Raw genomic sequence first — 24,411 nt, forward strand, 5'->3', positions numbered from 1 at the left:
TCTATGGCTGGCTGTAGCTGTCTTAACGGATTTCTATGGCCGACCATAGGGGGTGATAGCCTGCCATATAATTTTTCATAGACGACCATAGACATTTTTTGTATGGTCTATGGTTTCAGCAGTCAGCTAGCTGACTGCTGAAAAAGGTTTTACGAATACTTCATAATTAACAGAACCAAGTGACGGAAATTGAAATGCATTTTGCCAGGACTTCATGCCAGGCAAATCACGGGGAGTGCATCTTCGCATCCGACACTGGTGGCTTTAAATGCACTGTGACATTTTTAAACACCTCTTTGAAGAAGTCTGAATTGACTTCGTATCTGCATCTGTACAGCTCAAAATAATCAGTTCGTCAAAATGGAATTACATTCCATACATTTGTTAGCCAGTATTTTTAAGCCGAAGCAAAGCCAAAAGGTAGCAGAATTAAGACCACTCGAGAAGAAACGAAAAGAAAAACCTCTGGCTGTGGGCAAGCAGGCTCCAAGGAATTCCAAGGGTAAAATAGGCTACATATACGATTGGTAATTCGGAGGGAGTTTCAGACATTATCATTGCTCTGCTGATCACAAGGCTCAAATGGCTTCAAGTTATGGGAGCCTTGGGTAGCGAAGCGCTAAGGGACAAGCCGCGAAACGCCACAGCGCACGCGAGGAACTGCACGCAAACCTGAAGCGAACTTTCGATTTAGGTCGGTCGTTCGCGGAAAGAAAAAACGCAAGTGCCGTCTCTGTACATTATTTAAACGGCGCTTTTCACCGAGTATGTCTGTAACTGAAGAAAACAAAGTTTACTCCAGTCACGCGAGGATATACCGTTCGTCGATTTGCTATATCGTCACGTGCAGCTAGAAGTCGGACATATGTTTCACATTCTAGGGGTACACCTGGAAGTAGACGGGACGACACGCCTTTCCAACCGGCGGCACCTCGACACACCGCCGTTTGAAAGCCAGCACGTTTTGCATATCGCTAACTTCGTTCCTCAACCTTGGGTACACGTATATCACTGACACATTTTGTTTCTGGGGGCACTTCGCCGCATTATACCTCTGGCGTCCCCGTCCACGAGGGCGCCGCGACGTGAACATTTCAATTCTGCAGATTACCCCTTCACGCTTGCATGGTCTCCCAAGAAAGCGAGCCGAAAGGAAGTCGTCCCACGTGCACGCGGTACGCCTCAGGTAGCCGTAAACCATGAAGCACGCAATTATCGTCTCATGCGACAGCCATTTGGGGGCGTCACAAAGGCAACACCTCGAAACATCGTATCCCGGCCGAGCCAATGCCACCCGCATCACAACGTCCACACCGGAACACTAACAAACGGACGGGAAGAGGCAACAATGCATGGCGTGGGTTCCATAGAAAATGACTCGAAAAGGCAAGGTCACCCGTCGTCCTTGCAGGCGGCGATCCCTCAGTCGTTCGGCTTGGCCGGTGCTCCGAGACGTTCGAGTCCCTCTTTCCCGGCATAGCTGCGGAGAAAAAGACGTACCCAAGACGACGCCTGGCCAGTCCGCTATGAAGCACGCCCTGCTCTTGCTGCTGCTGGCCATTGGGTTCCGGGAACAGCCCGTGGCGCATCAGGCACCAGCCCAACAGACACGTCCCGGCTGCAACTATGCGTACTGGTCGTACTATCCCGCGTACACCGTCGGCGGCTTCCAATACCAGCCGCAGTCCGGCTACTACCAACCGCAGTCCGGCCACTACCAGCCGCAGTCCGGCTATTACCAACCACAGTCCGGCCACTACCAGCCGCAGTCCGGCTACTACCAACCGCAGTCCGGCTACTACCAACCGCAGTCCGGCTATTACCAACCGCAGTCCGGCTATTACCAACCGCAGTCCGGCTACTACCCCCCGCATGGCTATTCGTATGAGTATCAACACCGGCAGCACCAGCAGCATGGGACGTACGGTTACGCAGCACACTACCCGTCCGTGCTGCCTTATCCGTACCCGTTGCCTCTTCCGCCCCCACCACCACTCCCGCCGCATTCGCCTGGCCCCTGGATCCCTGGCCCCAGTCATCCACCAGTTCCTCCGCCGCCTCCCGCGCCCAAAAACGTGGATCCTTTTCCTGGAAAGTTCCTTGGAATGGGCTCCGTGCGCTATGTCAACGGGGCAAGGGACGTGGAGCTGATCTGCAATCTGCAAGGCGACAAGATCGTGTCGGTAAGTACATTGATACGGTAGATATCCTACATCTCTGCGCGATGTCACTCTGACGTTCACATAGCTGTACCATTCCTCTCACTTTAGAATGAACTACAGCCAAAGCTGAAGGTCGCCGGGTACAAGAGCAAACCACTTAGAAACCACGTGGCATAAATATTGACCCGGCGTGCGTATCAGTGCGTACGTCTCGGTGCACTGCTACGCGCGTCGAAGTAATATGTCACGTGATTTCTAATTGGCTTGCGATTGGACCTGGCGACCCGTACCTTTGGATGTAGTCCACCGTAGGGTGAGACGAAGTACGGTTTCATTTGTGTGCTTTTTGTGTCAGAAAACTAGATCATGCCCTGGGAAACAAGTTGCTTGGGGGATGAAATTACACGCTAAATGCTTCGAATATTGGGGTTGTCCAAGCACTTTATCTGCATCGACTGGCGAGTAATCTTTGTCGTTCGTCCTCGCTTATCTAATGTTTTGAAAATAATGTCACGTGCCCAGTGTTCTCTTCCTAGCTCAGGACCGGACAAATCATCTTTTTATTTTACCTTACTGCACACCTCAAAATGTGCCCTGTCCCCTGTCACCCGTATGGAAACAAATGCACGAAGAAACACGTAATGCAGTTAGTGTAAGGGTGCAGGTGAGCTGGAAAAGAACTGACCTTTTTTAACCCCGAAGCGTGGGGAAACAGAAGGACAGGACAACACGTTGGAATGGGAGTTTCGTGTTGTCCGGTCCTTCTGTTTCCCCACACTCCAGGGTTAATAAATTGTGTAATGCAGCATTTCCGCACGCTGCATGGCTGCCTGTCAGGGGCAGGGGAGGGTTCCCAAGGAGGGGGAGGGGGAGGGGGGGGGGGGGGGGGGGGGGTACCGTAAGTTTGTGTCACTCAGCTCGTTCACCTTGATCAGATCAAAGCTCTCACGTACACCCTTCACTAAGAGAGCTGCCATTCTTTGTGACTGTCTTTGCCGCCCACACCCGTCGGTACACATTCGCGCAACATTCTACACGTGTGAACGGGGCTTGCCCTTTTGCAGTGTACACGATGCCGCCATGCACCCATCGACCATGCTGTGCGCTCGACACGCAGACAACGCGGTCACATAGCACAACCCCGACAGTTGATCGATCTACAGTCGGCGACAGGTCAAGAATGAAATGGAAGCTCCTCCTTCCATTTTAGAAGAGGTAACGCTGGAGAGGACGTCGCCTCCTCTCCAGCGCTCGCAATGCTAAAGTGGAAAGAGTTGGCAGGAGCCAGCCTCGATAGCTTTCCACCAACAATTTAGGTTTGAACAGAGATTCCGATAAGCTTCGGTTGTTCTAAAATGCGTCTTTGACGCATCTGAACGCAAAGAAGGGCACGCCAATCAAAGGGCAACATAAAGTATCCTTGAAACTTACTCGAGTTGGCTCTGCATTGTGAAATTGCACAATGATCTGTGCCATTGTGTGAATCACAGAGCGCTGTTTGTGATGCACGTCCTTTGTCCGTCTTCGCGCTTTTTTTTTTTTTTTCATTTTACAAGGCAACATATAGGACGCATGAGAACGCGTGATGACGGGACAGCCAAGCTTGCACCGTTATTGGTTGAAGTCGTGGAGAAAGAAACACACGTGGGCGCATTTGGGAGGTAAACAAACGCACGAGGTGCACAAGGAGCTGACGAACTTTTTATGATGGTACATCGCATGCATATTGAACAAGGTATAGGTATGTCGGTTATATATGAAAAATCTTGTCCTGTCATGTCGCTCCATTCAAAACCAAATGTACCAAATAGCTTTACAGTCGACTATCGGTAACTTCATTCCACAGAAATAATAATGTATTTATATGATGAGTTTATTTTTAAAAAAAAGTCCGCAAGGTTATTTGTCGGTCGTCACAGTGATTCTTTTTTGTTCTATCGCATGCGGTCGACTTTTCATGGGGCAAATAAGGTTGTATAAATTTGAAGAGCAAGAACGGGTTAGCAAAAGTGAGCCATATGCAGCTGCGAGAAGTGAGATCTTGCTTTCCTGCTTCCATCACTTCTAAAACATGTCTGCTTTTTTCGTTATTTCTTTTTCTTTTTTTCAGATGCTGCGTATTTTTGGGGGTTTCTATCTAAAAAAAAAAACTTTTCGAAGTTTTGGTCTTTTTTTATGAATATTTATAGAAGTTAAAGTTCAGCGTTGCTGTTGTTCTTTTTTGCGTGTGATACGTACGGTATTTTTGTCAACCCAATGCCGTATATGGTCTTTAATTATGCTTGTCTTTTTGTGAGCATTGGGCGAATATTAACATGGTTGTGTTTAGCACGGTGCTGTCTTGGGAAGTTTGCAACTATCACATTCCAGGGTGACAATCCGTAAACTATGTGACTGGCCCTAAAATGTAACAGGATAAATTTATAAAATAGCATTTTTATTTGTGACAGCAATGATGAGTCTATTTCCCATCATGATTTCATAGTAGCGACCAAGAAAAAAACGCTGTAAGGCACACTTTGACGCGCCCTTGACCACCTACAAGGCACAAGGACGAGAAACGCAGCGAGGAAATAAAACGCTCAGAACGGAGACAAGAAAATATGCATAAATTGTGGTTATCGTAAATTTTGCGACACCTGTTCCAGATAATAAGTAAATAAAGCCACCCCCCTCTTTTTTCTTTTTTTCCTTTTTTTTCTTTTTTTGCTCCCCCCCCCCCCCCCCCCCCCAAAAAAAAAAAAAAAAAAGTGGTTGAGTCGAGTTGCAGTGCGGATTTTTGTACATTTTTGAATTTAAAACCTGACAAACTGGTTTGGGAGGAAATTGGTGTTCTTGTTTTATATAATTTTTCGAGGTTTCAAAATAAACAGATCGTTCACCCGAGAGGACAAAATGTAATAACGTAAAAATGAGATTTTAGTAGATCGTCTATCACAACTATGCTTTTGGCCGTGTTTTCTGCGATTAGGTAATTTCTTTTCCGAAAGCATTCGTATTTTGGAGCCAGACGCCATATAGGTCATATAATGACCAGCTTTTGCGTCCGGTAATCGAGAGCTCGCCAAGACGGTCCTTTCGATTTCTGTCACGATGCACTCTAAGAAGTGGAAAAGTATCCAGAGCCGGCCGAGAATTATTGTTATTCTAAGCTGCTCATTCACGAAGCCAGGATTTTGAAAATAATTTCCAGAATAAACCCGTAATTATTTACCGGCAGGTGTTTATCGGATTGTTTTTCGTCGAAAACGCACACGCATTCTAAAAAAAAAAAAAAGCATCTGTTTTTGAAGGGCTTTTTTACCGTCCCAAGAACTCTCAGTTCGCGAGGACCGGCTTCGCCTCAAGTACTATCGTCCCCTGGCGCGCTAGAAAGGAACTGGGCGATGAAGAACTCTTTCGCATCACAAAAGGAGGTTAAAAGAACCCCTAAAAGTTCTTTTACGACCATTTTTTTATAGTGCAGAAGTCATTTCATCTTAATCAGGAAGAGACTTCCTTCAAACATAGCCCCCTCACCTGTACGTAAGAAGAAAAAAATCTGGTCGTAAAATAACTCTTAGGGATTCTTCGGCTTGCCCATATTTTGCACCCTAAAAGGTTCTTTTAAGCACCCCCTAAAAGGGGTCTTCGTGAAAAACCTATAAGGGGTTCTTTTAAGCTCCTTTTCTGATGCGAAAGAGTTCTTCATCACCCAGTTGCCTTCCTAGTGCGCCAGGGAACGATAGTGATTGAGGCGAAACCGTTCTTCACGAGCTGAAAGTGTTCTTGAGGCGTCGAAGAACATTTCAAAAACGGATTTTTCTTAGTGTGCGGCAAGACAGGTAACATGGGTCCAATGTATAATAATAATAATAATAATGCTTTATTTTCCGGTGCCCACAAACAACCTCGCGGTCTACTGTGTGGTGCACAAACATGGGTAAAGTATTATGCATATAAGACAAAAATACAAATCGTGAAAGAAGCACTGACAACAAACACAAGCAAAAAAAAAAAAAAAACTAGAGCTAGGCCTCCTGATTTCGTCTGCTTAAGGCAAAGGCATCCATTCGCGTAATTGTTTCATAAAATTCTGATGGGCAATAAAATATCAATGTTATTTTGATGAGCATTATTGAAATTAATTTGAACCCTCAAAAGAGGTGACACAGATGATGTAAAGGAGGGGTAAAAAGTTGATTTGTTCCTAATGATTTGGGGTGAACATGGAAGTTAAGAAACTGCAATAAGACCATCGAGTTTACTTGACCGTGGACAACCCTCTGTGAAAACATAAAATATCGGTGCTTTCTTCTCACATGCAGTCAGTTTATGCAATAGAAACCTATGAAGCAATGATTCATAGCGGTAGAAACACTCCCTTCCAATACGGACAATTCTAATAATTCGCTTCCGTACATTTTCAATCGCGATAGCTTGCGAAATAGTCAGTGAATTTCAGACCACAGTGCCCAATTCTGACCGTGATCTAACCAAAGACTTATACGAATGCAGTAAACATGAAGGTGCAGAAAACTGGCGACGTAAACGTGAAATCATACCTAATACTATATGTCGCATATTGTACAGAGAGCGACGCTGTCAAACAAACGATCGCCAAATTCTCCAGTTTTTTTTTTTTTTTTTTTTTTTTTTCAAAATAAAAGGCTTTTATTGAAACGATATAGTAAAGCGGACAGTGCTCAGTGAGTCAGTCAGGACAGAACCCCAAGCGGTGAAATTTGATGCTCGAAAATATTCTTTGATAATGAAAACAGCGAACACTAGCGATGGTCGAACGCGAAGCCGATTTCCGGAACTGCCAAAGTATTGACAGCTTGCGACGGTTCGAATAATAATCGCCCCCGAAGAATCAAGGCAACACACGAGGACGAAAAAGCCGACAGACGCAGGAGCACAAATTTCCAAGATGCAATATACCTAAACTCGTATACACATTGGGAACAGGAAGTTTTCCCAACACCGCAGTCTGCTAGTCAAGGACAAAAGATGAGGAAATTCTTTTGCTCGCAGCAGAGGCGTGGTGAAGGATTACTTTATGGCATGCACTGGCTGACCCGCTGACAACGAAACGGATGTCGTAACTTTACCAAAGCGTGAATGTTGCGTTCTGACAGCTTGGTGTGAAAGGAAGGCATTGTCAGAAACCGTCAGAAGAATGTTTGAAGTCAACCCGGGGATCTTGTATAAAAAGGATTGCGTGTGTCGGCATTTTCGCCCGAAGGTCTCTTGCCCTTCCACGCTAATAAATTACCGCAGATCGGACCTTCTGATTCAATGAAAAGGTGGAAACCATGCGATTGCGATTTTATAATAGTTGTAAGTTATAAGCGATCTTCCGAAATTTTCAATGGAAAAATGGCGGCCGGTGAACCTCTTATAATACCCGGAGCTCTATGGCGCCAGTCACCGAAAACTGGCAAAAATCGGCGAGATTTTCCCATTGAAAATGTCAGAAAATCACATAACTTTTGAATAAAATAACGGTTAGTTCAGACATTTTTGCATCTGGTTCGGACCGCTAGGGCTACATTTGGGCGGAGAATGAGCGTTCGGTAAAAGAGATTGTGTTAGCGGTAAAAAAAAAAAAAAAAAAAAATAATAATAAATATATTTTTGGGGGGTTTGACGAAAAAAAGTCAGCAATAAAAAGAAAACCAGCCTGCATACAGTAGAAATTATGTATGAATGCACTCCCCGGGCGACGGCAATCGTTGCGTTGCTCTTGCCCTACAAAATGGACAGAGAAAGGAGAAAAAGGAGCCTTACAATGGACCCTGTTCAAAATTCAATCAAGCAACATTGATGATCGCCATTTCTGGGCACAAATCACGTGATTGGATCCGAGTACTAGCCGAACACTGACACAGCGACTGTTTTCAATACGAGCCGGGCTCACACTGAACGCTGTCACAGTCCTCGTGTCCAACACCTGCTCAGAGTAGGTGAGCAAGCAATGGCGGACAGGCGATGACGCGGACTTTTGAAAAGAGTGTAATAGACCATTTTCAAATGTGACTCCTGCTCCCTTGAACACATATAGACCAAAAAAAAAACGCGCCGATATTTTGTTGTAATATCCCTTTAAAGTACCCATAGTGCCGTGGATGCTATATGCTCGTCGGACCAGTCATACGCCTATCTTTCCCCACGTGGTTGAGACCGGGGTCAGGCGATGAATAGGAAGTGGTTGAATGGTTCGGCTAGCACGTATCTCCCACCGCACCGTCAGCTTTGAGCTGAACCGAGTATAAATGAAAACTGAAGAAAGCCAAGCCTCTATTCTTCTCGCATGCTGGCATCTGCTTGCCCCATCGGGTTCCTCTCATGGTTCGTTCATTTCAACAACTGTCTAGAAAGCATTTTGCCGACAAGAAAACATCAACTTTTTATTTATTTATTTATTTATTTTTTTGTGGGGGGTTCTCTTTTATATATCTCGCAGCTTATTTTTGCCTTTTCTTCTGTTTTTTTCAATAAAGAATGAAATATGGTTCCTAACTGTTGTAGCAACCGCATCAAATACTAAAGTGGACTAATTTTTGCTAATAACTAATTTTGAAAATTTTTCACGATTTAAAAATATTTAGACAAATTATTCACGTAAATACATCACTCTATCGCAACCAGTACAGAGCGAACCACTTCCAATCGTAACTTGTCGTGCCCACTAAATATTCCCCAAATTTATACTTAGCGAAAGTCACGAAATGACGTGACCGCCAAAAAATAAAGTCGTTTACAGTACAACAAACACTGAGGCTTCTGAGCCTTAATTTTATGTTCTTCTTGAAGAAAAGAATGTGGGAAAACGGCCCAAAAGGATACACATGTCGGAGGAGGAGACTGGCGGTGCATTAGCTTAGCGTTTCTGGCTAAGGGGGGGGCGACATAGTTCGACCCTCTCCTAGAAGAAGCTAACGCTGAAAATGAAGATGATTCACTAAGTGCCCATGAAAGCTTTGCTGTGCCACTCGGAGATACCTCGGTATCCTCACTCCACGCCTTAAAGGGGCCCTGCAAAATCTTTTTTACTGGTTTTTAATTTGCACCGAATCTGAGCGCACTGAACGTAGTAATTTAATAGCACGTTTCTTTTCTCGAATTTCGCTTTATTTTAAAAGTTATAGCCTATAGGCAAATTAAAATTACAAAACAAGCAAAAAATAACCTTCTTCGTGACGTCCTTGGTCGCTTGAGTGGCCGTGAACTAGAGGAGGGGTAATGACCTCAGCGAGCGCTCACGGCTGCCGCACTACGCGTGTCGACGGCTCGAGAAGGCGCCAGGATAGGCTGTTCTGGATATATGCTGTATGAAGCGGGCAGCCAGGGCGGCTCGCATTGCATTTTCTGCGCGATTAAACACTAATTCTGCATGACACTTCATTGACCACAAACGACAGCAAACACGGGGTAAAGATCAGTTCAGAACGGGAGCCACTTCGCGCTTCCATACTGCCAAACGGCCGAACCGTAAGCCAAACCTGCCCGCCGAAGGCCTTCAGAACACTCGGAACCGGCCGGATCCTCAAGCCCGTAGACGACCGCAGCGCCGCCGCGTTCATCCGGGACCTTTCTACGCTCGCCGCTCGTCGGTGCCTGGTCCCTTTCTAGTACGTGCCGCCTTTCCCATTGCTTGGTGGTGGGTATGTCGACGGGCCATTTCTAGTTTCCGTACTTTATAAACTGCATTTGTTTCTTTTCTGATCTAAAATAAATACTGACCAAAAACTACTTTCATAAATAATTGAAACGGCTCGCGCCACTTATATTTTGTATTTCGACTAAAAAGAAGCTTTTAGCGACTCTGACCAGTAGTAAGCCCAGGACCAAAGACTTCACATATCGCTCGCTTTCGGCACCGCGGGTCGCCCCCGTAGCCTAGGTGGAAGAGGTTTCCGCGTCGTCCGGTTAAAATATGACGCACTGTTTGTTACTCTCTCCGTGCCCGTTGGCTTGCCCGAACCAGCGCCATACGCACATTCGCGTTTGAACGCGTTTGAGTGCGTTGCGGAGTCCTTGCGGCCAGGCGCGGTCGCTTGCGGACCGACGCGCGCCTTCCCGCAACACTCGGTAGCGCGACGCAAGCGAGTAGAGACTCGTTCAGCGCCGTACGCACATTCGCGTTTGAACGCGTTTGAGTGCGTTGCGGAGTCCTTGCGGCCAGGTGCGGTCGCTTGCGGACCGACGCGCGCCTTCCCGCAACGCTCGGTAGCACGACGCAAGCGAGTAGAGACTCGTTCAACTCTCCGAAGCGTTGCGGTGCGTTCGGGCGCGTTCGACCAATCAGAAGCCGAAAGAGGAGAGGGGGTGACGTGTTCGCTCCGGCCCACTCGGCGAGACGTATCCGGTACGCCGTCGCAGTGCTTGCTTTTTCGTTTTGGGGAGCGGTGGGGACTGTATTTTCCAAGGCTGCGATGGTTCAAGCTTTACAAAACGTCGGGGAAGCCGGCGAGATTGTCCCAAGATCGAACGCTTCGACGCCGTCGCCGTGCGCCGCCATGTTGCCTTGGATTTCGCTTACTATTGGTGAGCCACTAGCGACGATAGCGCGTTCTTATTGGCTCTTGACTGCGGCTGACTGCGTGTCAACGCAACTGTGGGTACAAGTTTGGCGCAAGCGGTCTTCGCAACGCAACGCGTCCGCTTGCCGCTACGGAACGCACCGCGCTCAAACGCGAATGTGCGTATGGGCCTTAAAGGGGCCCTGCAAGGACTTTTTACTGTTTTTTAATTTGCACCGAACCTGAGCGCACTGAACGTAGTAACTTAGTGAAACTTTTCTTTTCGCGAAATTCGCTTTATTTTAAAAGTTATAGGCAATTTAGAATTACAAAAACAAGCAAAAAATAATCTCCTTCATGACGTCGTAGGTCCTGGCTTGAGTGGCCGTGAACTAGAGGAGGAATAGTGAGCTCAACGAGCGCTCACGGCCACCGCACTCCGTGTCGACGGCGCCAGAGGGCGCCACTAAAGCATGTTTTGGATAGGCTGTATGCAGCGGGCAGCCAAAGCGGCTTTCATTGCGTTTTCTGCGCGATTAAACACTAATTCGGCACGACACTTCATTGGCCACAAACGACAGCAAACACGGGGTAAAGATCAGTTCAGAATGGGAGCCACTTCGCGCTGCCATACCGCGAAACGGCCAAACCGCAAGACAAAGCCTCTCGCCGAAGGCCTTCGGAACGCTCGGAGCCGGTCGGATCCTCCTGTCCAGACGACTGCAGCGCCACCGCGTACATCCGGGATTTTTCCGTGTCGGCGCCTTATCCCACTACTCCTTTCTAGTATGCGCCGCCTTTTCCACCGCTTGGCGGCGGGTATGTTGACGGGTCATTCCTTGTTTCCGTACTTTATAAAGTGCATTTCTATCTTTTTTTCATCTATAATAGTGAAGAAAAACTACTTTCATAAATAATTGAAACGATTCGCGCCACTTATATTTTGTATTTCGACCAAAAAGAAGTTTTTAGTGGCTCTGACCAGTAGTAAGCCCAAGACCAAAGACGTCACATTTTGCGCGCTTTCGGTACCGCGGGTCGCCCTCGTCGGTGGAGGAGGTTTCCGTGTCCTCCGGTTAAAATATGGCGCACTGATATTTAGCTACTCTTTCCGTGCCCGCTGGCTTGCCCGAACCCCAAGAGACGTGGAAACCGCATAAAAGGTAGACGCTTAAATATGATTGCAGGGCCCCTTTAAGAGATGTGGAAACCGTAATAAAAAAAGCAAAAAGAGACGGCTTTTTTTGTTTTTTGTTTTTAGGGGATAGCCAAATTACATTAAGCCTCGTGTTCTTTTTTTTTTTTTTTGTTTAAACAATCCTTCTTTTTTTTTCTGTTTTCAATACTTTAACTGTCTTCATCCCCTTCAACTTCTACATTCGGTATAAGGAGTAAGGTGGGACCTCGCATGGCGCATATTAATACTGTTCCAGCAATATCACAAACAAAACGATAGTTTAGAACTAGGACGGAGTAATATGCATAGAGCAATGTTTGCGATTAAACATTGCCCTATGCATATCATAGGCTTGAGGCGCATTCGTAGACAATTCTGTCGTCATGTCGACAGCGATCACCGTGTCTTTTAAACGAGCAGTCTGACTGTAGCTTTAGTTGTGCAAAGCTGCGAAAAGATATTCCCGATTGAAACCGCTTCCGGAGGTTGTTTTAGCACGTCTGTACCAGGTTACTACTTGCACCACTGCAGTTTACTTGGAAATACAGTCAATGGACATCGAGACCTTATATTTCATTTGAACTTTTAGTGAGAAACAAACAACCTACAAAAGTCTATGGACGCGTCAACTGCAAAACCAAAAATAGAGCTCCGCGCTGCGTTGATATCATGTTCTAAACATATATGCTTCTCTCGCTGTATTTTTAACGGATCTCCACATACGCGCGATGATTTTCGTCACACGGTATCCCCGTATCGTAGTTAAGAACATTTTTTTTTTATAAACCTGATGAGTTTTTTAGACCTGAGATGTTCCTAATAAATCGAAGATAAAAAATTTACCATTATATGCACACTTATTCAAACTGTTGCAGACGGCATACCTCAGCCATTCCTTGTGCGTTCGTCATGCGTTCGTCATCTGCTGGAGGTGTCTCGAGACTTCCCGAGGCCCGAAAGCTACCGTTGCAAATATTTCAGAAACATACGATTCTCGACAAACTTCTCTCGTGGTAAATGTAAAATCTGGGCGTGCTATATATATGTATATATATATATAGCACGCCCAGATTTTACACTTACCACGAGAGAAGTTTGTCGAGAATATATATGGGTGGTTTTATTTGAAATCGAACACGCTTGTCGGGGTGGGTCTTTCGATTTCTTTTTTTTTTTAATATATGTAATTGCCCCATTTTTGGAAAGAACAAAACCGCTTTTCAAAATTAAAAAAAAAAATATTTCGCTTCACGAAAAATCATTGAGTGGAGCAGGGTGAAAATCTGTTTTTTACAACGTGATTTTTCTACCCAGTTCTGTACGCTGGTATGAATACGGGAAGCATACAAAACTCACAATAATTTTTTGTGCTCCTGTATGTTTTTTGGACTATTTTTTAGTTCAAAGGAAAATACTTTTGTAGTTTTGTTTATTGAGGTAAAAAATGCCAAACTTCGTCTCTTTGACAATCCGGTGACATCTTCAGAGCCTTGTAACTCATGAGTTATTATATTTGTCACTTATTAAATACTATGCGGGTGTAGCCCTATACATGGGCTATCGACGGGCATAAGTTTTGTTTATTTTATTTTCACTGAATCTTTTATATAAAATTTGAAATATCGTCGAAAATGAAATTAACCGATATTTTGAACTCACTTTATCAAAAAGGGCCATTTTTTATTTCGTTCAAATTTTTTATTATTGCTGCCGATCATAGGAACTTTCAATTGGCTTGATGCGATTTCCCCCTTTTTTTGTTGTATCTTCTCTAGAAGTGATCGAAATCGCTCCCACGTGACAATGCGGTGACAACTTCAGAGCCTTGTAACTCATGAGTTTTTATATTTGTCGCTCATCAAATACTATGCGGGTGTAGCCCTATACATGGAATATCGACGGGCATAAGTTTAGTTTATTTCATTTACACTGAATTTTTTATATAAAATTGGAAATATCGTCGAAAATGAAATTAATTGATATTTTCAACCCACTTTATCCGAAAAGACCATTTATTATTTCGTTCAATTTTTTTTTATTATTGCTTCCGATCATATTAACTTTCAATTGGCTTGATGCGATTTCCCCCTTTTCTTGTTGTATCTTCTCAAGAAGTGATCGAAATCGCTCCCACGTTCTCTGAACGGCCAAACACATTTTCCGCAGGTCGGCTTCGCTGCAAAGAATATACTGCTTATTTGTGTGTTCAAATGCAGCGGGTAAATTCATTTCGATTGAGAACACTCGTGCTTGGCTACATTGTATTTTATTAATTTTTAATGATGGCAACTGATATTCCTTAGTCTGATATTTAGCGGTGCAGCGGATGTTCCATTATCCGATGTTTAAAGCCAGGGCACAAAGGGCGGAGAAAACGGAACGAGCTCTTCATGTAGCCAGACCGGGGTTATATACCTGTACAATCTTTGCATTAAGCTCGGTGCGACAAAGTGGAGAAACTAAAAATCTACAGAGACATTAAGTGACTGCTTTCGCTGTCTTCTGTGCATGTGGGAATCCTTGCTTCTTTGCATCAGAGATATCGATCCAGTCTTGAACAGAACCCAACACTTTTGTTTTTAACTGCACACACTCGTTCAAACAAAAGGGCCACCGTCTCAGGTTCTCGCTTTGGCTCCAGTTTTCGTTCTGTCCGTCTCGACTTACCACGCTGTTGAACGTCTCGGGTGTATCCGACCTCTGCGGTACAAAGTTCAGCTCGCCCCCGCGCTCGATCGTCTCCACAGGCAAGCCGATGCCGTTGTCAAAAAGTTCCAATGTTACGTTGCTCGTGAACTGGACTATTTAAAGCACAACAACATATTGTTTTACAAGTACATCCTAAATATATTAGCGTTAATTAATAAAAGTGACTATTTATCGCCAATTGGTGTTTGTGTTCTGTAAAAAATTGTCTTCGCTTCAAGTAAACTCAGTCCGTTTTCCTCACTTTTTTTCTGCAAACTGCTTTTCCTTCTTAAAGAGGGGCATGTGATATTACATATTTTTATATACACGCTGACAATAAAGAACAGGCGATTACATGGTTATATGATTGCACCCGACAAGACACATCATAGATTGGCGCCCGTGCCGGATGCTTCCCTGGGTGTAACGAAGATTGGCCTATAGCGCGAGGGGCCGCGCGTGCTGTACGTGCCTTACAAGCTGTGTATAGCACAAACAGATATATGACCCCGGTCTGGCTACATGAAGAGCTCGTTCCGTTTTCTCCGCCCTTTGTGCCCTGGCTTTAAACATCGGATCGAACATCGAACAAGTTGTCACCGCATTGTCACGTGGGAGCGATTTCGATCACTTCTAAAGAAGATACAACAAAAAAAGGGGGAAATCGCATCAAGCCAATTGAAAGTTCATATGATCGGCAGCAATAATAAAAAAATTGAACGAAATAAAAAATGGCCTTTTTTTGATAAAGTGGGTTCAAAATATCGGTTAATTTCATTTTCGACGATATTTCCAATTTTTTATAAAAAATTCAGTGAAAATAAAATAAACAAAACTTATGCCCGTCGATAGCCCATGTATAGGGCTACACCCGCATAGTATTTAATAAGTGACAAATATAATAAATCATGAGTTACAAGGCTCTGAATATGTCACTTGATCGTCAAAGAGACGATGTTTGGCATTTTTTACCTCAATAAACAAAACTACAAAAGTATTTTCATTTAAACTAAAAAATAGTCCAAATAACATACAAGAGCACAAAAAATTACTGTGAGTTTTGTATGCTTCCCGTATTCATACCAGCGTACAGAACTAGGTAGAAAAATCACGGAGTAAAAAAGATTTTCACCCTGCTCCACTCAATAATTTTTTGTGAAGCGAAATATTTTTTTTTTTTTTTTAAATTTGGAAAGCGGTTTTGTTCTTTCCAGAAATGGGGCAATTACACATATTTTTTCAAAAAAAAATCGAAAGACCCACCCCGACAAGCGTGTTCGATTTCAAATGAAACCACCCATATATATATATATATATATATATATATATATATATATATATATATATATATATATATATATATATAGGCATGTTGGCTTGGAGCCCGAAGCGGCATTAGTGTAACTTTCACGGCTTTTTTTAAACAAATTTGTTAAGCTTAAAAAAACAGTATATATATATATATATATATATATATATATATATATATATATATATATATATATATATATATATATATATATATATATATATATATATATATATATATTAACGTTTAAATTCTACGTTTGATTTTTGCACGATGGTTCTTTCGTAGCGAAATCCAGTCCCATGTATTCGTCCATGGCAACGCCCCTAGCAACGGTTTGTTCAGAGAAGTGACGTCATACTTACGGGGTCAATTGAGGGTGCGTGATTTAGGCGATTTTATTGCGACGGCAACGAGCACGGGCTCGTTTCCTCCCGTCGCGTTGAGGCAGAACGTGCCCACAAGACGTGAGCTGGAAGCGGAACTCCAGGCGCCTTGATGTATTATCCCACCTCTTTTCGTTCCAGAATGTGGTATGGGTGAAAGCAACGAACACCCCTCGCCAGCCGCCAGCTTCCTGGCAGCCCCCATACCACCATCCCCACCAGCAGCAGCCTGGGAGTGGTCAGCACCAGCCTGGTTATATCCCGAACCAAGTTCCCGGAGGGCCAAGTCATGGACACAGCCACACCTGCGGCCCTTGCTTCTGCCCTGTGCCGACTTGCACGTACCAGCCGATCGACTACAGTAGCCGGCGGCTCTTCGCTGACGCGCACGGACCGCAGGCCGTTCTACACATCTACGGGGTGGAGCCCGGCGACTATGGGGTCTACCGCTGCAGTGCGACCAGCTTGCGATCCGGCTCAGCTATGGGAGACACCGAAACCGTTTACCAGATAGTCGAATTTACTGGCTAGATTTGCATGACAGCTGCGGAAGCCTTTTAACACCAGCTGGGAAATCGTTAAAGAGGAGCTCCTCCGTGAATTCGCACATTTTAAACAAAATACATTATCCGAAAGACAGTGACAAACTACGCAAAAAAAATTGCAGTTAATTTACCTGACTTTTGTTTGCAAATTTTAATATAAGAAATTAACTGAAACTGAAACTATTTACCGACTTGACAGGCCCGCCACCCCACCTGGCATTGCCGTGTTGTGACGTCAAGGTTTATGGCAACACGTGGATGCGGATAGTTGGATTTCCCCCAATCTGCGTGCATGGAGTACGACCAGGGTGATTAAAATGGGGTTTTGTGATGACCAAAAGTTGCCAGAAGTCTTCAGTGGTGAAACTTGAGAAGGTTTGCAGTTTGCTATGAAATGATGCACTGACATCACCTCCAACGGAGACCGCTCTACTCCGCTCACCCCTAAGTCGATAGTGGGGTCGAAGCTACGTGCTCGTTGTACCAGGCTCTCGGCTATAACCATGCGCAGAGAGGAGGTCGAGCTCCCGCCGTGCTGTCAGCTTTGTTCGGGGTAGATCCATCAGTATGGGAATCCGGATGCCGCACCCAAAAGCGACTTTTGTTCCTTCCGTGCCGTAGACGAATTTGTGTCCGCCTTATCAGTATTTTTTTTAAAAATATAATTTAAGTTTCTTAGGGGGTCAGGTATTACGTAAGCGAGGGGTTTAGTTAAATAACAAGGTTAAAGGGGCGGTGCAACGATTTTCGGACTGGCCAATTAACTGCGGATATTTATCTGTGTCACCTATAAAACAACCAACAAAAAACTTTTTTTTTTTTTTCGAGCGTTAGTTTTTATTTTGAAAAATGAAACAAATCGAAGGTCAAAGTGCCCCTCAACTCTCCACGTCGACTTTCGAGTGACGTACTATGAAGGATCACGTGGTTTCCCCTTGGGTTCTCTCTTCAGAGACCCCAGCCGCTTCCTCTGCATGCGATTGTCGACTTTTAAAGTATTAGCATCGTTGAAGGTCGCGGCGAGCGGTTGACACGAAAGACAGTCCGCCACGGGGCTGACGGGGCTGACGGCGCTTGTAGCAGCGGAGGGCATACGCGTAGACTACGGGGGGGGGGGGGGGGGGGGGCATCGGGGCTCGTGCTCTCCCTGGTAAAATCCGGGGGGGGGGGGGCAGAACCCTCCCCCCCCCCCCACCCCCCCCTTCCGGGCCATGTTTCTAACCGAGACGCTGTTTACGTGCCGTGTAACGAGCTTATAGGAGTGGCATGTAAACAAAATAACGCACACATGGCGATATACATACGCTGTAAAATGTACAGTCTCCGGCGATATGAAAGACCCACTGGAGCGCGTGGCCGAGGCGGTGGCTGGCGGGGGCGCTGCGAGCGCTCCGGGCAGTTCCGTTCTGCTTCGAGGGGAGGACGCTCACTCGGGGCTCAGCTAAAGCGCGCGCTTATCAGTTTGTGCTGAGCCCCGAGTGAGCGTCCTCCCCTCGAAGCAGAATGGAATTGCCCGGAGCGCTCGTAGCGCCCCCGCCAGCCACTGCCTCGGCCACGCGCTCCCAGTGGGTCTTTCATATCGCCGGAGACTGTACCTCCTAAAATAAAGTACTGATAATTGCCGGTGTAAAAAAACTGCGCAGCCCCTCCTCCCCCCCCCTCCCCCCCCCCCCCCCCCCCCGGGAAAATGGAAAGTCTACGCCGCTGGCGGAGGGGGACAGGGTTTTATTGACTTCCGCGTCTTCCGCAGAGACGCTGTCACCGTAGTTCCCGTAACCGCCACACGCGGCTGTAGATAGGCAAATAATTCGGTTTTTTTCCTTTGCGATTACGCAGCGGGATAGCAGTTTTTCGGGGCAAGGTGACACGTTTTTGGTCACTTGTGCTTGGATAAACAACATAAAAAATACAAACTGCCGATTCTTGCAACATTAAAATCGTTGCACTACGTATAAACATTTCACGAAATGAGTCGATGTCTTGTTCAAATGATGCTCCCGCCAGGCCGTTCCAGTTCACAGACGTCGCCAGAAAACAGGATATAAAAGATGTGTTTCAGGTGAAAGGAAGGCCAACATTTGCATAGTGATCAATGTAAGGGAATATGCGATGCGGTAGCAAAGTGAATGATAGATGTAGGTGGTCGTCGAAGTAAAACCTGTGAAAAAGACCAAATTTAGCAGTACGTCTGCGAGGACATAGGGGCGTCAGTGATGAGTTTTGTTTAAGTTCAGTGACGCTAACAAAGCTATAAATATTGAGATGTCAAAAAAAACAAAAAGGGCGCTGCCCTGTTATGAACTGATTGCAAATCTGATGCAAGATATTTAAGGTAAGGGTCCCAGACTGATTACACAAATTATAATTTAGAGAGAGAGAGAGAGAGATTTGTCTGAATGGGAAATACAGAGAAGTTAACCTAGGCTAATTGTCCTGGTTGGCTACTTTGTTTGGGGGAGGGGGTATTTAGAATATTCTAGTTTAGGGCGTACTGTGGAGACGTATACGCACGCAAGGCGCTTGATCGATGGAGAAGCGAGACGCACGATGTCGCCTTGCCGTGGTTAGACCTAAAGATTCATATGCACGCTATCTTCATATTCTTGGTGGCAATCCTCGCGCTGCAGAACCCAGGGATCCTCGGTTCGAGCCCCACCCCTGCCCGTTTTGATCTGGATGAGCATCATACCGGCGTGCGGTCGTGTATCACTACTGCGTGGTGCACGTTAAAGACCTCAGGCTAGCGGTTGTACCGCACTGGCTAAATTTCTCATCTACAGCTGTGAGACTCGTCGCCCCTGTGACGCAGACCAAGTTCAACCCAATTATATAATTATATATTATTGGTGGCAATCCAGTCTCTCGTACTTAAAGCACACACGTGTGTGTGTGTGTGTGTGTGTGTGTGTGTGTGCGTGTGCGTGTGCGTGTGTGCGTGTGCGTGTGCGTGTGCGTGTGTGTGTGTGTGTGTGTGTGTGTGTGTGTGTGTGTGTGTGTGTGTGTGTGTGTGTGTGTGTGTTTTTTGTGTGCGCGCGCGCAGGGTGGGATGGTGTGTAAAATGTCATCTTGTTAACGTTCGTGAGGAAGGGGAAGAGTGGCTATATGAAGAGTACTAACAATATTCGGAGCAGGACCGACAAAATTATCGGTAAATCATCGAAAATAGTAATTGTAAACAATAATAATAAAAATAGTTAAAACTAGATAAATTGATTCGCAGCATTTGACACAGTCTATAATCCCTATCACCCCCGAGCAAATCGAGCGCACTAAGAAATAGCAATGAGGATGTATTTCGAGATTCACGCCGCTTCGAGAGCTGAGATCTATATAGACAGTGCAAAAGTGCCGTGGCGTGTTCTTTTTTTTTTTTTTATGAAGTATTTATGTCATATTTTAATTATGCTTACGTGCTAAGACATTTCACACAGAGGAACAGGATTGCCACGGGACGCACGCTCACGAGGATGTTCACGAAAGGCATGGCCACGGTGGCAGGCGCCGTTGGCGCAACAATGTGATAGACGCGCCCGGCTAGCACGGTGAACCAAAACAATGGACCTTTTCCGAGAAGCGTTCTGCGCACGCGCGAGCGCCCGATGCCAAGCGGCGGAAGTCGGAACGAAAAATCGAGGAAAATCGGAAGGAGGGTTATATCAGCGAGTAGAACACGTAACAGCAGCATATATATAATTGTGTTACACAAAAAAAGAACGTCGACGGAAAGGAAAACACGACGTTTGGGTGGACGCCTACGGATGCCCCTCTTTCAAGTCGCGTTGGGCAGGCGCCGCTGCTCAGAGAGCGAAGAAACTGGTAGCGTAGCTCCCATTATCGATTGGTAGCGCAGGTAGGTCACTTCCTCGATTTTTAGTTTGTGCAGCCACCGCCTGGTGCCTTCGGTATGTGGAAAAGGTCCATTGTGTTGCTTCGGCCCTACACAGACCGTGGCAGCCAAGTGAGTACGCCTGGACTTGCGTAGATACGACAAGCAACCGAATTGAAGTTGTGGATGAAGAAAGCCTCCTTCAATTCCCTATCGTGATCATAGCTAAACCCGGATTCAAGGAACATGATGCGTATTTTGCCAATGCAGTTTAAGATTCATATGTTATGAGAAAGGGAGCGTGGGTATGAACTTGACATGAGACTTGTGATTATTAAATCGCAACCGAAATGAAGTACTGGTTTGTCCTATATAATTCATGTTACACAGTTTAGAGCGTAAAAGATAAATAATTATGGTGATCGCCATTTTGGACCCTTTCAAAGCTTCGAAGGTTCCAAAGGGTCGTTAAAACCCGTCGCACCAAGATCGCTTTGGAGCATCATCGTACTGAAAGCGTTCCCCGACCCATATGAGTGTCTTTGGCGCATGCAATGAACCTATCACTCATGCTTATTTCCCCAGACCTCTTATAATTATGTTGCTCCTATTGCGTGTTTCAAGAGGTAACATTATTTTTCAATGCATCCAAGCACTAACGTTGCGTGTGATGGCGGTACAAGATGTACGGCTTCACACGCGGCGTCGGTGCTTGGGGGCATTGAAAAATAATTTTACTGTCTTGAAACACGCGATAAGAGCAACATAATCATAAGAGATCTGGGGTAATAGGCATAAGTGATAAGTTCATTGCATCCACATTGACAAAGACGCTCATATTGGCCGAAGAACGCTTTCAATACGATGATGCACCATATCTAGGTGCGACTGGTTTTAACGACCCTTTCGAAGCTTCGAAGCTTTGAAAGGGTCCAAAATGGCGATCACCATGGCAACCCACAGCGATGAGCCAATCACCTTGAGGTTTTATCGTCTGTAAGTTGGTATTTGTTTGTGTCCGGCTAGCAGGTGGGAAGGCAATGGCGCTACTTTCCCAGATCCAGTGACTTTAGTCCAGACGCAGCCGACGCTAAAATACGTATACATAAACATAACGAACACAATGATGGTGCGCTTTTTACGCTGTCTGATTGGTCCCATCAGAGAGCGAACTAGACTTAAATAAATCCGTGTTTTTTTTGTTTTTTGTTTTTTTTTTCCTTTTCCGGCACGCCTTTTTCTAGAATTAGAGGTCAACCTACAATCAAGACCAGAAATTACACCATCTTCCCGAGGGGAACCATGGGGTGATGCGGAGCATCGCGGATCGTTATTAACGGTGTTATTAACGGTGTTAGTAACGTTGTTAGTAACGTTGTTAACTTGCGTGTTATTACGTTAGTTTGTGGGCTGGTGCTGACGCTTGCTTGCGCCAACCCACTAACTGACGGGACTGTTGCTTCCATCACACTTCATCGGAAGAACGGAGTGAAGTGGAGTCAACAGCGGGTGAACTGAACGCGCGCAGTCAGTCAGTCAGAGTCTTGAGAGCAAGGAAATCAAAGGAGGAACGCACGCAGCGCGCTACCGCTGCTTATATTCACACTTGAAGGAGAGGAGGCTAGAGGAGGAGAGTTGCGCATGCGCGCGCGGTGTGAGTAGAAGCGAACGCACGCGAAGTGCACGCAGCTGGTAGAGAGAGAGAGCGGAGAGAGTAACGCGCAGCTGTTGGAGAGAGGGAAGGAGGAGAGTTGCGCATGCGTAGTGTGAGTGCGGACAACGACGCCGCGGGACATAGACCGGAGCAAGAGATGCTCCGCATCTGAAAAGGTCGACCGTGTTATAGTACTGAGCATAATTTCCGAGCCGATCGCACTAACCCGCTTGCCCATGTCAGCCACTGCTCCTAGCACTCCGGTGCAAAGCAGTGAAGCTCGACGCGCGCACGCTGCTGTAAAGCGGTGAAGGATAACGCGAACGGCGCAAGTGCCACGGTACACCGTGACCGCACAAAGGCATGCGGCAGACATAATAATCAAGTGCACCCTCATCGGAAGTAATATACCAGAAGTGTGTGTGTGTGTGTGTGTGTGTGTGGGGGGGGGGGGGGGGGGGGGCAAGCTGCTGCTCTAGCCGCATGCGGCTCTTCGTGTCTTAAACTGCGGCTCGCGGCTCCCTCCCCTACACGCCCCCCCCCCCCCCCCCCTCCCTACTTTGCCTCCCTCCCGGTCACACGACACGAGCAGTTCCCCAAAAAGAGAAATGGAATGCGTTTTAAATCGAAAGACAGGTTGCGGTTTGGTAGTCTCGTGCTACTGCCACCTTACGTACAGTCTCCGGCAATACGAAAGACCCACTGGGAGCGCGTGGCCGAGGTGGTGGCTGGCGGGGGCGCTGTGAGCGCTCCGGGCAATTCCATTCTGCTTCGAGGGGAGGACGCTCACTCGGGGCTCAGCACAATCTGATAAGCGCGTTTCGAGTTTCGTTTATTGCTCTGGACTAAAATTTGCCCCCCCCCCCCCCCCCCCCCCCCCTTTGCGGCTCTCGGAAGTTCCGTGGTTTTGTTTGTGGCTCTTAGGCCGGGTCAGCCTGGCCACCCCTGTTAAATATACCCTTGTTCTGTCTTATCACAGTAACCTCCATCCCACTATTTTGCAAAACTTTCTTGCCACTTTTAGCTCCTGACATCGCCGACATCGCCTAGAAATTCAGACGATGACGGGGCCAGCGCAGTCGTACTGACGTCACTCCACTGCGGTGGCGCTGCTGTCGGTAGTACTGCGCATGCGCAGACGCTTCACTCCTCTCTAATTTAGGTTTCTGCGCACGCGCAGTTCCCCCACCTGGTGTGGGCAACGCGGGCTCGTCTGGAAACAGTGTTGGTGTATACCTCATTTTAAGTCAAAGAGCAGCCGATGTTACCAACAGTGTCGAAAGTGCGACATCAAAGCACATAATCATTCCGTATGTGTCGTTTCATTGGCTAAATCAATTAGGCGCAGTGAATGCCCTGCGTTTTATATGAGTGTTCGGAGTTGTTCGTGTGGGTTCGAGCATTTGACTGTGCTCTGACCTAAGATGAAACAAACTATGCGGTGAGTAAAGACACTGGGAAATAGATGCTTGAACCACTTTCCTTTCCCGTTGCTTTTCTGTATATTAAAATTGACCAAAATTAAAATATGTGTATGTTTTGCTTAAAAGACCGACGCGCAAAAATAAATTATTTCTGGCAGAAGATTTCTCTCCTTTCCTTCGTTTCCCCCTCCAATTTTCTTCTCATTTCATTACGTCCTTCTCGCATGCTAAGCGTCTAAATGGCTTATACGTTATAACTAGGGTTCCGTGTTTTCGGTATCTATTTTTCTTCAGATTCGGGGGTTATTTATCGGTGTTTATTTTTTCTCTTGGAATTGGTGTTTTTCGGTGTTTAATTCCAATGCTGGAAAGAAATCGGTGATTATCGGACTTGTGTTGCAAAGCGATTGCATAATTACTAGAAAAATCACGGCACACCTCACTAAACACACGTTTATTGTACACACACCAAACACGTCAGACAATGTATATACATACGAAAATAACAGAAAGCGTGACGCTTTCAGAAGCATATCAAAACTGAAACTTATTGAAAAAAATTGACATGTAAACTTGTCAGAGATTTGTCAGTCATCGGAGCACGTTCCTTGCGGCTGAGGAAACGCAGCCCAGAAAACCCACGCTCCACGTTCGCGCTTGAAACGGGGATGACAAGAAAACGAAAGGAAGCTTTTGACAAGACTGGCCATTCCTTGCTGTGCGCTCTCCAGAA

General features: G+C 46.0%; 1 protein-coding gene across 1 annotated transcript; it reads left to right on the plus strand.

Moving 5' to 3' along the window:
* The first annotated feature begins 1,526 nt into the window (after positions 1-1,526).
* Positions 1,527-17,114, plus strand: LOC121048237 (calcium-binding protein P-like). Its single transcript, XM_042287404.1, has 3 exons — positions 1,527-2,183; positions 16,371-16,434; positions 16,528-17,114. The coding sequence occupies exons 1-3, from the start codon at positions 1,527-1,529 to the stop codon at positions 16,758-16,760; spliced, it is 954 nt and encodes a 317-aa protein (XP_042143338.1). The 3' UTR covers positions 16,761-17,114.
* Positions 17,115-24,411: the final 7,297 nt, after the last annotated feature.

The sequence above is a fragment of the Ixodes scapularis genome, unplaced genomic scaffold (assembly GCF_016920785.2).
Source record: "Ixodes scapularis isolate PalLabHiFi unplaced genomic scaffold, ASM1692078v2 PGA_scaffold9__187_contigs__length_104089568, whole genome shotgun sequence".
In the NCBI taxonomy this organism is placed as follows: Eukaryota; Metazoa; Arthropoda; class Arachnida; order Ixodida; family Ixodidae; genus Ixodes; species Ixodes scapularis.

Excerpts from the sequence above, each read along its gene's own strand:
- LOC121048237 (XM_042287404.1), top strand. The coding sequence starts at position 1,527 with ATGAAGCACGCCCTGCTCTTGCTGCTGCTGGCCATTGGGTTCCGGGAA. Across the intron at positions 2,184-16,370 it reads AAGGCGACAAGATCGTGTCG|AATGTGGTATGGGTGAAAGC; the intron begins GTAAGTACATTG and ends TTTTCGTTCCAG. Across the intron at positions 16,435-16,527 it reads AGCTTCCTGGCAGCCCCCAT|GCCACACCTGCGGCCCTTGC; the intron begins ACCACCATCCCC and ends GTCATGGACACA.